At 47.9% G+C, this 17,188-nt stretch overlaps 1 protein-coding gene across 1 annotated transcript in view; it reads right to left on the minus strand.

The window, feature by feature from the left end:
* Positions 1–1,039: 1,039 nt before the first annotated feature.
* Trpm4 (transient receptor potential cation channel subfamily M member 4) overlaps positions 1,040–17,188 on the minus strand; it is a 37,283-nt gene continuing 21,134 nt past the window's right edge. Inside the window, exons 17-25 of the mRNA XM_038313773.1 lie at positions 7,995–8,411; positions 5,965–6,097; positions 5,553–5,727; positions 5,256–5,433; positions 3,052–3,248; positions 2,727–2,859; positions 2,550–2,622; positions 2,355–2,460; positions 1,040–1,365 (exon numbers count right to left, since the gene is read on the minus strand). Coding sequence (XP_038169701.1) covers positions 1,361–1,365; positions 2,355–2,460; positions 2,550–2,622; positions 2,727–2,859; positions 3,052–3,248; positions 5,256–5,433; positions 5,553–5,727; positions 5,965–6,097; positions 7,995–8,411 — 1,417 coding nt within the window. The 3' untranslated portion in view covers positions 1,040–1,360. The remainder of the gene's footprint in view (positions 1,366–2,354; positions 2,461–2,549; positions 2,623–2,726; positions 2,860–3,051; positions 3,249–5,255; positions 5,434–5,552; positions 5,728–5,964; positions 6,098–7,994; positions 8,412–17,188) is intronic.

The following is a 17,188-nucleotide window of genomic DNA, read 5'->3' on the forward strand; positions in this document are numbered from 1 at the left end:
TAAACTAATAAGTGTATTTTTTGTTGTTGTTGTTTTGAGACAGGGTTTCTCTGTGCAACAGTCCTGGCTGTCCAGGAACTTGCTCCAGTAGACCAGGCTGGCCTTGAACCCACAGAAATCCACCTGCCTCTGCCTCTGCCTCTGCCTCCAGAGTGCTAGGATTAAAGGCAGTGCCACCACCACCTGGCTTTTTTTTTTTTAATAAGTGGAATTAAAAAAAAATCTAAATTCCTAGCACCCAAGGAGATGGATCTGCTCTCGCTGCTTGACGGGAAGAGTTGTACCCATGAAGCAGTCAGCGCAACGCTAGCAGCACAGAGAATGACGTGTCAGCTAGTGCTGGCACGACCCCTTCTTACTGCCAGCCACCATGGTTACTATTTGGGCTGGTGGGACTGACTCGGCATTTCCCTGGAGTCTCGCCAATGCACACTTGGCCATGTTCCAAGATGACTCCACACCCAGAGAGGCAGGGAGCTGGAACCTCTCCAATTGGGAGGATGTTTTAGTTTTGGTTTTTGGATGTGTTGGCTGTTGGTGGCTTTCTCACTAATTTAACTAATAATTGCTGTCCGTTCAGCCTTGCCATTACCAACTTAGTCTGTTATGGGTTATTTAGTTAAATTGCAATGTGTAATGAGGCGGATTTGCCTCAACACCCGCGTTGAGTGTGGCCTGCAATTTTCCACTAATTAGGCGTTTTAAAGACACATATGCATTTATCTCCTCAAATCTGCATCAAATGTTTGCATGTTGCCAGAGCAGATGAGCGCAGCGCTTGCCCCTCTCCAGAACTGAATCTCTTGTTCCCACGGGAAAGCAGCAGGAACTCAGACTCTTCCTGTCATCTGAAGGGAGCCCCCAAAACAGAGGTCTGTACAGAGGTGCTGGGGCCACATTGGCAGGTGTAGTGGTCTGGAGGAGGGACTGACACCAGGCCATTGAGATAGAGCAAAATAAAATCCATCAAGAACCCAAATTCCCAGCTTACCTCAGTCACCGACCCCAAGGTCCACCCCGAGTCAGGCATGCGCTCTGATTCCTGTCAAAAGGTTTTATTTTCCCCATTGTGGGGAAGCTGTAAATAGGGTCTGTGGTCCCTGTAACCCCGGGACCCTCTGGCCCCCTCTGCTTGTGGCAGAGCCCAGCGTTGCCAGCTCAGAGTGGGGCTGCCCCTGGGAGGAGCCAGGCCTGCTGGGGTTCCCATGGTGACACTCTGAGGTTGAGCCGGCAATCCCCCGCCAGCAAGGGGCTCATGGTGAGGATAAGGCCACCAGTTGTGTAGATTGAGGCGGGCTGGGCCCAACTCTGGAAATGAAGCCTCTATGGACGCCAGTACCTGAGAATCCACCAGGAACACTCAGTCTAGAAGAGATAGAAGGCAGCAGGTGGTGAGCAGGGAAGAGCAGCGCCACGGGAGAGCAGCGCAGAGAACACAGCTGGGAGCGGATCAGTTGGCTCTCCTGTTTAGTTTTCGCTAGAGAGGAAGAGCTTCGCTGCGGACTGCTTAGATCAAACTGTCCCCAGCGCGTGTCTGTGGGACTGTCGTGATTGTTAATTGGTGTAGGAGGGCCCGCCCTCTGTGGGCGGTACTATTTCCTGAGGCGTCCTAACTGGAGGAGGAAGCTAGCTCCGCCAAGCCTGCGGTTTCTGGTACATGTCTCTGGCTGTGAGTGAGCTCTCTGCATTACCTCTGACATCGTCTACCTTCCCGTCCTTGCCCTGCCTCCCTCACTGATAGACTGTCACCTAGTAGTGGACGCCAAATGAACCCTTCATCTCCTAAGTTACTTTTGGTTGGAGTGTTTTATCACACTAAGAGATACAGATCCAAAGCGAAAACACAGCTCCAACGTAAAAAGGCACGCTAGGGGTGGACACAGCACCCGCTTCAGGAGTCAAGGGAGTGGGGCAAATGCCGACTGCCTCCCAGAGCTCACTGGCCAGTTGGCCCAGCCAACTGGAGAACTTTGGGTCCAGGAAGAGATCCTCTCTCAAAGAACCAGGTGGTGGCCGGGCGGTGGTGGCGCACGCCTTTAATCCCAGCACTCGGGAGGCAGAGGCAGGCGGATCTCTGAGTTCGAGGCCAGCCTGGTCTACAAGAGCTAGCTCCAGGACAGGCTCTAGAAACTACAGGGAAACCTTGTCTCGAAAAACAAACAAACAAACAAAAAAAACAAAAACAAAAAAAAGAACCAGGTGGTGGGAGTTGGATGAAGGTGTCAGACATCCACCCCAGGCCGCCACGTGCATACGCTCACACCAACTACACAGACCCACACACAAGGAGAACCAACAGGGCCTTCAGAAGACCAAGCAAGGGACCCAGGGACAACGGGAGGGCACAGACGGACCTTTGGACCCAGGTGGGCTCGGAGGGGGCGGCCCCCCTGGAGGTAGCAAGGCAGAGCTGCTCAGGGCCTCGGCCACCCAACTCAGGACGCGAGTACAGTGCTGGACCTGGGAAGAAAGGGGTATGTCAAGGCAGGTGTAGGGAATCAGGCGGTCCCATCCCTGCCCCTCTCCCTCTGCCATGCCCGAATCCTCACCTCTTTCTCCAGCCCCTTCAGACGCCGCTCATACTCTCTAATCTGTCCCAGCTGCTTCAGTGCCGTGTCCACCCTAGGAAAAGAGACCCTCAGAGCCCGGGTCCAGCCGACCTGCAGAAGCCACCAGTAGGATGCAAGCGCATCAGCATCCCACCCGGGGAATCCTGAGCATCTCACTTCTGAGATGTGCGTTTCAGGCGCTCCGAGTCACTGTCTCGCTTGTCACGAGCTTGTGCCAATAAGAAGTTCTCTTTGTGCACAGACTCCCAAGTCAGCAACTTCCGTTCTGCTTCCTTAGAGAGATAGACACCTGCAGGGCCAAGTCCAGGAGTCAATGGGCAGGCCTACCGGGGGCCACACCCCCTCCCCAAAGCCTTCAAATTCTTCAGACCCCACCCCCAGACGGGTGCAGACTGTGCCCTCCCCACCACCTCACCCACCTGTCTCTCTTCCCTTTCCCCTCCCGAGTGCTGCCCCCTTGCAAACCATGCTCCATTCTCACGGAAGTGTTCGACGACTGGGGAGGCGGGCAAGTTAGTCCTATGACACCTGCGCAGCCACCTGATGAGAAGGCGCACGTGAGAGATGATGATAAGGGGCGGGGCCAGCGCAGGCCTGGAGTGGAATTCCCGGATGAGGCTGTAGCGTTGTGCCTTCCAGTAGAGGTCGCTGTTGTCTTGTACTTTGCTGAAGGTGTAGCTGTGGAGGTCGGAGGTCAAGGGTCACTGGAGGCCAATAAAAGACCTTGATCATAGGACTGGGTCTCATAAGACAAGACAAAGTAGTCATGGGCTGCAGAAATGGCTCAGCAGTTAAGCGCACTTGGCTCTGGCTGAGGACCCAGCTTCAATTCCCAGAACTCTGCAGGTAGCTCACAATTGTCTCACTTCAAAAGATCCAGCGCCCTCTTCTGGTCTTTGCCAGCACTACACTCAGGTGGTGTGCATACATACATGCAGGCAAACACTCATACACATATGACAGAAATAAAGGTTTTGTAGGCAAGTGCCCGTGGAGATCAGAAAAGGGTGTGAGATCCCCTGGACCCTGAGCTCCGCCATTTGTCCTATAGGGTGCTGGGGTCTCCAGTCCTCGTGAGTGAGCTGCAAGCGCTTTTAACTCCTGAGCCATCTCTCCAGCACAGTGTCTACACAACGCATGTGTGGGAACGTGTGTATATGGACAGATGCGTATTTGTGTGCATGCGGAGCCCAAAGAATAACCTGGATGTCATCATCAGGACGCTGTATACCTTTGAAGCAGGGTCTCTCGCTGGCCAGGAGCTCAATGATTAGACTAGCCTGTCTGAGCAGAATCCTCCAAAACCCTCTTGTCTCTGTCTCGCCAGTACTGGGATGCTTGGGAATTTTCCATGTGTTCTGGGACCAAGCTTAGGCAAGTGCCCGACTGACTAAGCTGTCCCTAACTCTACCCTGCCATCCTGGCTTTGTTGTTTTCAAAATAATACAATGGCTACTCGATATTGGTTTCACGTTTGATTTTTTTTTTTTTTTTTTTTTTTGTTTTTGTTTTTCTGTACCTCTGGCTGTTCTGGAACTCACTTTGTATATCAGACTGACCTTGAACTCAGAGATCGGCTGGCCTCTACCTCCTGAGTGCTGAGATGAAAGGCTTGCATCATCACACCCAGTTTGGCTTGTTTTTTTTTAAGGTTTATTTATTTTTATGTGTATAGGTGTTTTGCCTGCATACATGTCAGTGCACTGCTCGCAAAGGCCAGAGGGGATGTCAGCTCCCCTGGAACTGGAGTTACAGGCAGTTGTGAGCTGCCGTGTGAGTGCTGGGAACCCACGTCCTCTCTAAGGGACCCAGAGCCATCTTCTGAGCCATCTCTCCAGCCCTTGTTTGATTTTTGATATAGGGTTTCATGTAGCCTAAACTCCTGATCCTCCTGTGTCTACCTTCCAAGTGCTGGGACAACAGGCTTGCTTGGCCACACCCACCTGAATCCAGGGGTTCTAACAAGGACCTTAAGATCAGTGTCTCTAATCAACTCTCTTGAATGGACACAAAGAATAAAATTCAACCTGTCCTCACACTGCAAACAAAAGTAATTCCAGATGGGCCAGCGAGCCACAAGTCAGCGCTCAAACCCAAAACGAACTTCTAGCCGAGAACCTGGAAGAGATCTCTGGACTCTGGACTTCTAACAGACCCTCAAATGGGACAGCACGAGCATAAGCCACAAAAAGCAAAACTCAGGCTGGGGAGGTGGCTCAGCCTGGGTTCAGAGCACTGGCTGCTCTTGCAGAGGAGCCAGCTTCGGCTCCCAACATCTACACAGTGGCTGACAACTGCCTGCAACTCCAGTTCCTAAGGATCCAATGTCCCCTCTGGCCTCTGAAGGTACTGCATGCACATGCTGCACACACATGCATGCAGACAAAATATTCACACACATAAATAAAATAAACTACAAGCAACAAAAGAATAATTGAACAAAGTGCACTTCAAAATTAAAAGCATTTGGTGCATGGTGGCCCATGCATCTTGGGGAGCAGAGCAGGATTACCCTAAATTCCAAGACCAGCCTGGGCATAGGGTGAGACCCTGCCTAAACATGCCAAAAAAACAGCTGCAAGTCCAAGGGAGGCACTGGGTGTTGGCCAGCACTGGGTGAAAGTCAGGACATGGGATGCTGAGCAGGCTCAGGCTGGGAGGAGCTGGGTGGGAAAGCCAGCGCACCTGAACATGGCGATGAGCAGATTGAGCAGCAGGATGTTGGCCACCAGCAGGAAGACGACGAGGAGCAACACCACCAGCCAGTTGGCATACTGGGACACGCAGAAGCCTGAGACAGGCCCTTCTGGGTAAGCCCAGGAGCCCTGCTCCTCAGAGCAGTTACCTGGATTCATGAGGGCCACTGCAGGGGGGACAGCTAGAGTGAGCAGGAGGCAGGGAGGGGAGAGAAGGGGGAAGGGACTGGGACACAGAGACACAGACAGACTGAGGGACAGACTCAGCTGGAGAACCCTTGCCTACCATCCATTTCCTCCTGGGGAATCTGCCCAAAGATCTGCAGATAGGGACGGTAGAAGACGCGCCGCAAGATACTTGGTAGGCTGCGGTCCTGGGGCCTTAGGATCCCCTCTGTGGCCACCCCATAAGCCACAAGCCATACACAGAGGAAGAAGAGGAAAAAGAATACGTCCTTCATCTGGAAACAGAGGAAGATGGGGCTGAGTATGACCCTGTCCTTCCCCGCTCCCTGGCTACCTTCTTTAGACCCTCATCATCCTCTAAAGCCAGCCTCTTCCTGGCTCTGACCAGCTCAAAAGTCCTACCTCTCCCCAGCCACCCCTCCCCCTCCATGGCGCCTCCTTCCCACAGCCCACCTTTCTGCCCTGACCTCAGCCTTCTCCACACCAGGCCTGCCCCTCCTCCTCAACCTCACCATCTTGCTCACGATGACGATCTTGGGTCCCAGTTGCTTGTTCACTGTGAAGATGTGAAGCAGCCGCAGTGTGAAGACCATGAAGTCGAGGCAGAGGACCGTGCGGCCCAAGTCACGCAGCCCGGGGGTCAGCCTGAGGCGTAGGGAGTCACACACAGCATAGATCAGGGGTCTCCTTGGATGAAGCTGAGGCCTCACAGGGCAGAAGCAGGGACCCTCTGACCATGCCACCTTTCTTTGGTCTCAGGATAATGATGGAGGGTGCCCCAAGAATCATGTTAGGAGCTTGCAATGCCCCACACCAGCACTGTGGAGGCTGAGGCAGAAGGATCTTTGGGAGTTTCCAGTATTGGCTCAGAATCCCCCAAGACCAAGTTTTCAGCACAAAGGAGATTTATTTGCCCCAGAGGGAGAAAGGGCAGGGAATTAGAGACAAAGACAGGAGGCAGAAGATGAGGCAGAAGGAGAAGGGAGCAAGGGAGGGGGGCAGGGTCTTTGTCCTAGAGGACAAAGGACTCTCAGGATTGAGAGCAGACAGATGTGGGATATGGGCAGCTGGTGGTTTATAAGGATAAAAGAGGAGGGGCTGGAGAGATGGCTCAGAGGTTAAGAGTTCAATTCCCAGCACCCACGTGGCAGCTCACAAGTGTCTGTAACTCTTGTTCCAGGGCATCTGATGCCTTCATACAGACTGATACAAAATAAAAATAAATAAATAATAATAAAAGGTAAAAGAGGGAACCCTGTGTTAGGATGAGGTGTTTAATTTTAATAGAGCATGTTAATTGGTAAACCAAAGGGGGCTTTGATTGCTGGACTTCAATATTTTGCTAGCTGGACCTTGGTAGCCAGACGCAGGAGGAGGAAGTGGTCAAATGAGAGAGCAGTCCTTGGTGGCTAGCATAGCAGAGGGGATGGGGGAGAAGGGCAAGGCCTGCCAGAGTCACATGCTCAGTGGGCTAGTGTGTTTCATCTGGTCTCTACAGGGAGTTTCATACCAGCCTGGGCCACAGAGTGAGACCCTGTCTCAAAAAAGGGCAGGAGGGCCCCTAAAATATGGAGTGGTCAAAGGTGCATAAATGGAAATTTTACAGGAGTCAGATTGACAAGGTTGTAAATCTGATTTGATTGACACCTTCACAATACAAAGCGCCAGGCATTGCCTAGGGTATCCTCATGGGGGCGCTCATGGTTCCTTCTGGCCGGCAGGCAGGCAAATGGGTGAAGCAATTTAGACAGAAATATAACCAATTCACATGCCCTTTGACACACTCCTTTTACACCAGGGATGTAAACTTTTAGTTTTTGCATCAATAAAAATTAGAAATAGAACTGGCAGTGGTGGCGCACGCCTTTAATCCCAGCACTTGGGAGGCAGAGGCAGGCGGATCTCTGTGAGTTTGAGGCCAGCCTGGTCTACAAGAGCTAGTTCCAGGACAGGCTCCAAATAATAAATAAATAAATAAATAAATAAATAAATAAATAAATAAAACAAATAAACAAACAAATAAATAAATAGAAATAACCAAGAGTCCCCCTGGAGGGCACTGGCTCAAAGGAAGATTTGTCATTTAGGCTGGAGGTGAGGATGTTTCTCCTTCCCAAGATGCAAAGATTTTTTTAGATCTTGAAAAAAGGGTGCTTAATAAAATGTATCAAATATGCCCTTGACACTGGCTTTCCTGCACGCAGCAGGGCCTTGGCCCTGTCTTCTCAGACGATATATCACACAAATTACACAGAAGAAAGTCGGGGGTAAACAGAAATATTAGTTTGCTAACCTCGCTTATCTCCCTCTCTGTTTGAATAAATCATTCATACCAGGTTACTCTGTTTCATCCTCACGTGGCCTGGAGGAGCCTACCTCCGAGTGTGCCAGCTGAGGACCGCTTCAGTAAAGGGGAGGTAGCTGTCCATCACCCAGAGGAATAAACTAGGCCCTTGGCTACTGAGCCTGGGGATTCTGGGCAGGGCTCTCCCACTGGGTCACGCCTACCACTGAGTCACTAGCCAGGGGGGCGCTCACTCACCTGCAGCCAACGCCTAGCAGGAAGCAGGTGAGTGCCAGCAGGTCACACTGGTTCCAGGCATCTGAGAGGTAGAGGTGCAGCCGGTGGCGCAGGGGAGCTTTGCCGGGCCCAGGCCCGCCGCTGGCCAGGCTCCCCCAGCCGCCACCCAAGCCCTGGCGCAGCTCCTCGCACAGCAGCGTGAAGGCCCAGAAGTACAGCAGCAGCTCGAAGACACCGGGCGCGGCGGGATGGAAATCCACCAGCAACACGTGCGCGAACAGCAGCAGGAACAGCAGGTAACTGACCACGTTACCCAGGAAGGCGGTCACCGGAGCGCCCCAGAAGTGCGACCAGCGCTTGGAGCAGCTGCCACCGCAGAGGGCACGTCCTGGCCGCCGTCGCCTCTCCAGGGCCACCTTCGCGGAGGGCTCCGAAGGCCTGCAAGAAAGCAAGCTTCAGCCACCCCTGAGTCTGGACCGGCTGCACCACCTTGGACACCTCCACACAGTGCCACTTCGCACTCTGGGTGCCTGAAGACACCGGCAAACCCAAGATATTTGAGACTGAGTTTGAGTCCGGCCTGAGGAAGGAAGGGAAGGAGGAACGATGGTGTGGCGACTCATGCCTCCTTACACTTTAGAGACTGAGGCAGGAGGATTGCCATATGTTTGATGCCAGCCTAAGCTTTGGGAAGAAACAAAACAAACACCAAAGAAAAACAAATAGCAAAGAAAAAAACAAAAACAAAAAGTGAGCATAAGCGGGCGTGGTGTCTACCAACTTTTACCCCAGCGCTGCCTACCCAGTCAGTTCCAAGCCAGACAGGACTATATAGGGAAACCGTGTCTCAAAAACAAACACCACCAACAGCTGAACGGAAACACTGAGTGCAATAGCCCATCTTTAAAAACCAAGCAGAAGGAAACCAGGCTAGAGGATGCAAAGAGGGTAAAGCCAGCGAGAAAACAGCCTTCAGCGTCAGTTCCGCACAGGGAAGTTTGTTGTTGTTTTTTTTTGTTTTGTTTTGTTTTGTTTTTGTTTTGTTTTTCAAGACAGAGTTTCTCTGTGGCTTTGGAGCCTGTCCTGGAACTAGCTCTTGTAGACCAGGCTGGCCTTGAACTCACAGAGATCCGTCTGCCTCTGCCTCCCGAGTGCTGGGATTAAAGGCGTGCACCACCACCGCCCGGTGACAGGGAAGTTTCTAGAACGTGCAGATGTATAGATAAAGTCAGGAGATGAGTTCTCAGCTGGGGGAGGGGGGGACAAGAAAGTGGCAGGAAAGGGGATTGAATTTCTGTGCTAGCAGTGTATTTAAGCTAACTGCGCTGCAGAGATGGCCCAGAGCTAGCAGTGTATTTAAGCTAACTGCGCTGCAGAGATGGCCCAGGGATTAGGAGTCCCAGCTGCTCTTGCAGAAGCCCTGGATGTGATTCGCAGGGTTCACATGGCAGCCCACAAGTGTCCGTAATTGCATTGCCAGTTGATTCTGTGGGCACCGGGCACACACACAATGTGCAGACACACAGGCAAGCAGAACACCCATACACATAAAACAAACATGAATAAATCTAAATTAAAATTTTTTTAAGGACTCGAACCGGGCTGGAGAGATGGCTCAGCGGCTAAGAGCACCAACTGCTCTTCCAGAGGACCCAGGTTCAATTCCCAGCACCCACATGGCAGCTTACAACTGTCTGGAACTCCAGGTCCAGGGGGCACGGCACCCTTACACAGACATCACAGACATACGTGCAGGTAAAACACCAATGAACATAAAATAAATAAACGGTATGTATTTCCTCCATTGGGAAGAAGACCCTGTGTGTTTAGCGTTCTTGGTTTCCTAGTGATCTGTGAGCATAGGGACCTTTGTGTAGAGCTAGGTCATTCTAAACTACTGAGAATACCACACAGCATTGTCACCTACTCCAAAGAAAAGCACCTGCCACCAGGCTTACATCGCACGAAACTGATCCCCAAGGCAGAAGGAGAGAACGGGCTTCTACAGGTTGTCCTCTGAACTCCACACATGCGGTGGCGTGCACCATGCCCTCCCCCAAACAAAGCCACACGTGCACAAATTTTTAAAAAGGAAATGTGACTTAGAAGAAACTTAAGGGGTTGCAGAGATGGCTCAGCAGTCCGAAGTGCTGGCTGCTCTTCTGTAGGACCAGGTTTGGCTCTGGCCCTGAGCATTCCTGGGAAGATGCTATCTACAGGGGCCCATAAGCAGAAAGACAGCAGAGACTATGCAGGGCCTGGATAGTGCTATCAGATAGCCTAATTTCTTCCTTTCTTTCTTTCTTTCTTTTTCTCTGTGGCTTTGGAGCCTGTCCTGGAACTCGCTCTGTAGACCAGGCTGGTCTTGAACTCACAGATCCACCTGTCTCTGCCTCCCGAGTGCTGGGACTAAAGGCCTCCAAATAGCTTAATTTCTATTGGGTTATCTTTACCCCTTTGTCTTCATTATCAGATCTCATATCCTAATAAACAGATACAAATGTTGCAGTGTGTTAACATTATAAAGCCCTATTTTCTACCAATAGAGAGCTAAGAGGGTTGTAAGATGGCACCTGAGCCCTTCTGCCCGCCCCATCCGCTCGTGTAATTTTTTTTAATTATTTTGTTCTATTTTTTTTGTAGGGGGGGTGTTTTGGGGTTTTGGATTTTTAGAAGACCAGGTTTCTGTGTAGCCATAGCTGTCTTAGAAATCACTTTGTAGAAACATGTATTTTTAAAATGCCTTGACTTACGAATTTCTTTGTTTTGCTACTATAAAAACTCCACAAAACTGTTTTCGCGAGAGAGCTGCTTGGCCTGCAAGGGGACCTGACAGTCTTCCAGAGGATCCATCATTCTTTGGGGTGAGTGAGGAGTGAGTGAGTGCCCAAACCGCGGCAGCTGCCCGGAGAGGGACCACCGACATTCCACAACTTCCCCCCCCACTCCCCCCCCACCCCCCCCACCCGCACACTTCCTGCTCTTCCTGCAGGGGTTATTCTCCCCAGATACTGCCTCTCTCTTCCTGTCCCTTCCCAGCTTGCACCCAGAACCCCCTCCCCGCCTCATCCTCCCGTCTTTGGGGCCACAAAATCCCACAGCTCAGCCTGTTTGGGCGCTGGGGACCTGGAATTGAGTGCACCCAGGCCGGTGGGAGGTCCCCTCCTTCATTAGACTGCCTGCAGCAAGGTAGGCCCTTTGTCAGTGAGCTGTTTGGCCTGCAAGGAGACCTGACAGTCTGCCAGAGGATCCATCATTCATTGGGGTGAGTGAATTTAATTCATTGGGGTGAATTGAACTTCTAAAAGAAGACCCAAAGGGGATTATTCAGAGGAACAAATGGGCAGGCGCCAATGCAAGAATTCCTCCAACAATTTGAAAAAACAACGTGAAAGCACCAGAACCCAGCGAACTTATAACAGGAGGACTTGAACACACTAATCAAGAAGAAGTAGAAAAAACTGACTTTATGAAAGTAATAGAGTCCCTTAAACAGGAGGTGAAAAACTCCCTTAAGGAAATGGACGAGAAGAATAACAAAAAGTTTGAAGAATTGAGTAAATCCGTAAACGATATCCTAGGAAACCAAGAAAAAACAATCAAACAGATAATGGAAACAGTGCAAGACTTGAAAACTGAAATGGAGGCAAGGAAGAAAACACAACCCGAGGGCCAACTGGATTTGGAAAATCTATGTAAACGAACAGAGATTACAGAAACAAGCATAACCAACAGAATACAAGAGATAGAAGAAAGAATCTCAGATTCTGAAGATACCATAGAGAAGATAAACGCACTGATCAAAGAAAACAGCAAATCCAACAAATTCTCATCACAAAACATTCAGGAAATCTGGGACACAATAAAAAGACCAAACCTAAGAATAATAGGCGTAGAAGAAGGAGAAGAAATACAGCTCAATGGTTCAGAAAATATATTTAATAAAATTATAGAAGAAAACTTCCCAAACCTAAAAAAAGATATTCCTATTAAGGTTCAAGAAGCTTACAGAACACCAAACAGACTGGATCAAAAAAAAAAAATCCCCTCGCCATATTATAATCAAAACACAAAACATACAGAATAAAGAACAGATATTAAGAGCTGCAAAGGAAAAGGTCAAGTAACATATAAAGGTAAACCTATCAGACTAACACCTGACTTCTCTATGGAAACCATGAAAGCCAGAAGGTCCTGGATAGATGTTTTGCAGAAACTAAGAGACCATGGATGCAAGCCCAGATTACTATACCCAGTCAAGCTTTCATTCACTATAAATGGAGAAAACAAAATATTCCAGGATAAAAACAAATTTAAACAATACATAGCCACAAATCCAGCCTTACAGAAAGTAATAGAAGGAAATTCACAAACAAAGGAGTCCAGCATTGCCCAAAATAACTCAGACATCTAGCGACCCTTCACCAGCACATCGCAAAGAAAGGAAACACACAATCTCTACTACCAAATAAAAAATGACAACCGGAGTTAACACCCACTGGTCATTAATATCACTTAATATCAATGGACTCAATTCACCTATAAAAAGGCACAGGCTAAGAGATTGGATACGAAAACAGGATCCAACATTCTGCTGTTTACAAGAAACACACCTCAACCACAAAGACAGACATCTACTCAGAGTAAAGGGTTGGGAAAAGGTTTATCAAGCAAATGGACCTAAGAAACAAGCCGGTGTGGCCATACTAATTTCTAACAAAGTTGACTTCAAACTAAAATCAATCAGAAGAGATGGAAAGGGACACTTTATACTCATTACAGGAAAAATCTATCAGAATGAAGTCTCAATCCTGAATATCTATGCCCCTAATACAAAAGCACCCACTTATATAAAAGAAACATTACTAGAACTCAAGGGAGCCATCAAACCAAACACACTGATAGTGGGAGACTTCAACACTCCTCTTTCACCAATGGACAGGTCAATTCGACAGAAACCTAACAGAGAATTAAGAGACTTAATAGAGGTAATGAACCAAATGGACTTAACAGACATCTATAGAACGTTCCACCCAAACAGGAAAGAATATACCTTCTTCTCTGCGGCTCATGGAACCTTTTCGAAAATTGACCACATACTCGGTAACAAAGCAAACTTCCACAGTTACAAATGGATTAAAATTAGAATTCAACAACAATGCTACCCCCAGAAAGCCTACAAACTCATGGAAACTGAACAGTCAACTACTGAACCACAGCTGGGTCAAGGAAGAAATAAAGAAAGAAATTAAAGTCTTTCTTGAATTTAATGAAAATAAAGACACAACATACTCAAACTTATGGGACACTATGAAAGCAGTGCTAAGAGGAAAATTCATAGCACTAAGTGCCCACTTAAAAAAAACGGAGAAAGCACACATTGGAGACTTAACAGCACACCTGAAAGCTTTAGAAAAGGAAGAAGCAGACTCACCTAGGAAGAGTAGAAGACTGGAAATTATCAAACTGAGGGCAGAAATCAACAAAATAGAAACACAGAAAACAATCCAAAGAATCAATGAAACAAAAAGCTGGTTCTTGGAGAAAATCAACAAGATTGACAAACTCCTAGCCAAACTAATCAAACGGCAGAGAGAGAACACACAAATTAATAAGATCAGAAATGAAAAAGGGGACATAACCACAGACACAGAGGAAATCCAAAGAATCATTAGATCTTACTACAACAGCCTGTATGCCACAAAATTGGAAAATGCAAAAGAAATGGACACTTTTTTAGATAAGTACTATGTACCAAAGTTAAACCAGGACCAGGTAAATGCTCTAAATAGTCCTGTTAGTCGCGAAGAATTGGAAACTGTTATCAGAAACCTCCCTACCAAAAAGAGCCCAGGACCTGATGGGTTCAATGCAGAATTCTACCAGAACTTCCAAGAAGACCTAATACCTATACTCCTTAAGGTATTTCATAATATAGAAACAGAACAGTCATTGCCAAATTCCTTTTATGAAGCTACAATTACCCTGATACCTAAACCACACAAAGACTTAACCAAGAAAGAGAATTACAGACCAATCTCACTCATGAACATCGATGCAAAAATTCGCAATAAAATACTGGCAAACAGAATCCAAGAACACATTCGAAAAATTATCCACTATGATCAAGTAGGCTTCATCCCAGAGATGCAGGGCTGGTTCAACATACGAAAATCTATCAATGTAATCCATCATATAAATAAACTGAAGGATAAAAACCATATGATCATCTCATTAGATGCAGAAAAAGCATTTGACAAAATCCAACACCCCTTTATGATAAAGGTCTTGGAGAGATTAGGGATACAGGGGTCATTCCTAAATATAATAAAGGCTATTTACAGCAAGCCGACAGCTAACATCAAATTAAATGGAGAGAAACTCAAGGCCATCCCACTAAATTCAGGAACGCGACAAAGCTGTCCACTCTCTCCTTATCTCTTCAATATAGTACCTGAAGTTCTAGCAATAGCAATAAGACAAAACAAGGGGATCAAGGGGATTCGAATTGGAAAGGAAGAAGTTAAACTTTCATTATTTGCAGATGATATGATAGTGTACATAAGCGACCCGAAAAACTCCACCAAAGAACTCCTACAGCTGATAAACTCCTTTAGTATCGTGGCAGGTTACAAGATCAACTCCAAAAAATCAGTCGCCCTCCTATATACAAAGGATAAGGAAGCAGAGAAAGAAATCAGAGAAGCTTCACCTTTCACGATAGCCACAAATAGCATAAAATATCTTGGGGTAACTCTAACCAAGGAAGTGAAAGACCTATTTGACAAGAACTTTAAGTCTTTGAAGAAAGAAATTGAAGAGGATACCAGAAAATGGAAGGATCTCCCTTGCTCTTGGATTGGGAGGATCAACATAGTAAAAATGGCAATACTACCAAAGGCAATCTATAGATTTAATGCAATCCCCTTAAAGATCCCATCAAAATTCTTCAGAGATCTTGAGAGGACAATAATCAACTTTATATGGAAGAACAAGAAACCCAGGATAGCCAAAACAATCTTATACAATAAAGGAACTTCTGGAGGCATTACCATCCCTGACTTCAAACTCTATTACAGAGCTACAGTATTGAAAACAGCTTGGTATTGGCATAAAATAGAGAAGTCGACCAATGGAATCGAATAGAAGACCCAGATCTTAACCCACAAACCTATGAACACCTGATTTTTGATAAAGGAGCTAAAAGCACACAATGGAAGAAAGAAAGCATCTTCAACAATGGTGCTGGCATAACTGGATGTCAACCTGTAGAAGAATGAAAGTAGATCCGTGTCTATCACCATGCACAAAACTCAAGTCCAAATGGATTAAAGACCTCAATATCAATCTGAACACACTGAACCTGTTAGAGGAGAAAGTGGGAAGTACTCTACAACATTTGGGCACAGGAGACTGCTTCCTACGTATAGCCCCAGCAGCACAGACATTAAGGGCAACATTGAATAAATGGGACCTCCTGAAGCTGAGCAGCTTCTGTAAAGCAAAGGACACTGTCACTAAGACAAAAAGGCAGCCTACTGACTGGGAAAAGATCTTCACCAACCCCACAACAGACAAAGGTCTGATCTCCAAAATATATAAGGAACTCAAGAGACTAGACCTTAAAATGCTAATGAACCCAATTAAAAAATGGGGCACTGAACTCAACAGAGAATTCTCAACAGAAGAAGTTCGAATGGCCAAAAGACACTTAAGGGCATGCTCAACCTCCTTAGCAATAAGGGAAATGCAAATCAAAACAACGTTAAGATACCATCTCACACCTGTCAGAATGGCTAAAATCAAAAACACCAATGATAGCCTTTGCTGGAGAGGATGTGGAGTAAGGGGTACACTCATCCATTGCTGGTGGGAATGCAAACTTGTGCAGCCACTTTGGAAAGCAGTGTGGAGGTTTCTCAGGAAATTTGGGATCCACCTACCCCAGGACCCAGCAATCCCACTCTTGGGAATTTACCCAAGAGATGCCCAATCATACAACAAAAGCATCTGTTCAACTATGTTTATTGCAGCATTGTTTGTAATAGCCAGAACCTGGAAACAACCTACATGCCCTTCAGTGGAAGAATGGTTGAAGAAAGTGTGGAATATATACATGCTAGAATACTACTCAGCGGTAAAAAACAATGACATCTTGAATTTTGCATGCAAATGGAGGGAAATAGAAAACACCATCCTGAGTGAGGTAACCCAGGCCCAAAAAGATGAACATGGGATGTACTCACTCATAATTGGGTTCTAGCTATAGATGGAGGACATCGAGCCTATAATTCGTAAAAATCCTAGAGAGGCTATATGGGAAGGTGAACCCAAGGAAGAACGTGTGGTTATCCTCCTGGATGCTGGAGGTAGACAAGATTGCCGGACAAAAAATGGGAACATGGGGGTGGGGTGGGATGGGGGGAGGGGGATGGGGCGAGAGGAGTGTGAAGTGGAGGATGGGAGGAGCTTTGGGGGAGTGGGATGGTTGGGATGTAGGAAGGGTGGATATGGGAACAGGGAATTATGTATCTTACTTAAGGGAGCCATTCTAGGGCTGGCAGAGGCTTGACTCTAGAGGGGTTCCCGGGTGTCCAGGAAGACGCCCCCAGCTAGGTCCTTGGGCAGCTGAGGAGAGGGTGCCAGAAATGTCCAGATCCTATTGCCATACTCATGAATATCTTGCATATCACCATAGAACCTTCACCTGGCATTGGATGGAGAAAATGACAGAGCCCCACATAGGAGCACCGGACTGAGCTCTCAAGGTCCCGATGAGGAGCAAAAGGAGGGAGATCATGAGCAAGGAAGTCAGGACCGTGAGGAGTGTGTTTAATCATTGAGACGGTGGGACAGATCTAACGGGAGACCACCAAGTCCAGTTGGAATGGAACTGATGGAACAGGGGACCAAACCGGGCTCTCTGAATGTGGCTGACGGTGGAGGAGGACTGAGAGACCAAGGACAACGGCAATGAATGTGAACTCTACAGCATGGACGGGCTCACTGTGAGCCTTAACCTTCACCTGGCGATGGATGGAGATAGAGACAGAGCCCCACATTGGAGCACCGGACTGAGCTCCCAAAGTTCTGATGAGGAGCGGATGGAGAGAGATCATGAGAAAGAAAGTCAGAACCATGAGGGATGCGTTCACCCACTGAGACGGCAGGACAGAACTAATGGGAGACCACCAAGTCCACTTGGAATGGGACTG

Source organism: Arvicola amphibius, chromosome 12 (genome assembly GCF_903992535.2).
Source record: "Arvicola amphibius chromosome 12, mArvAmp1.2, whole genome shotgun sequence".
Classification (NCBI taxonomy): domain Eukaryota; kingdom Metazoa; phylum Chordata; class Mammalia; order Rodentia; family Cricetidae; genus Arvicola; species Arvicola amphibius.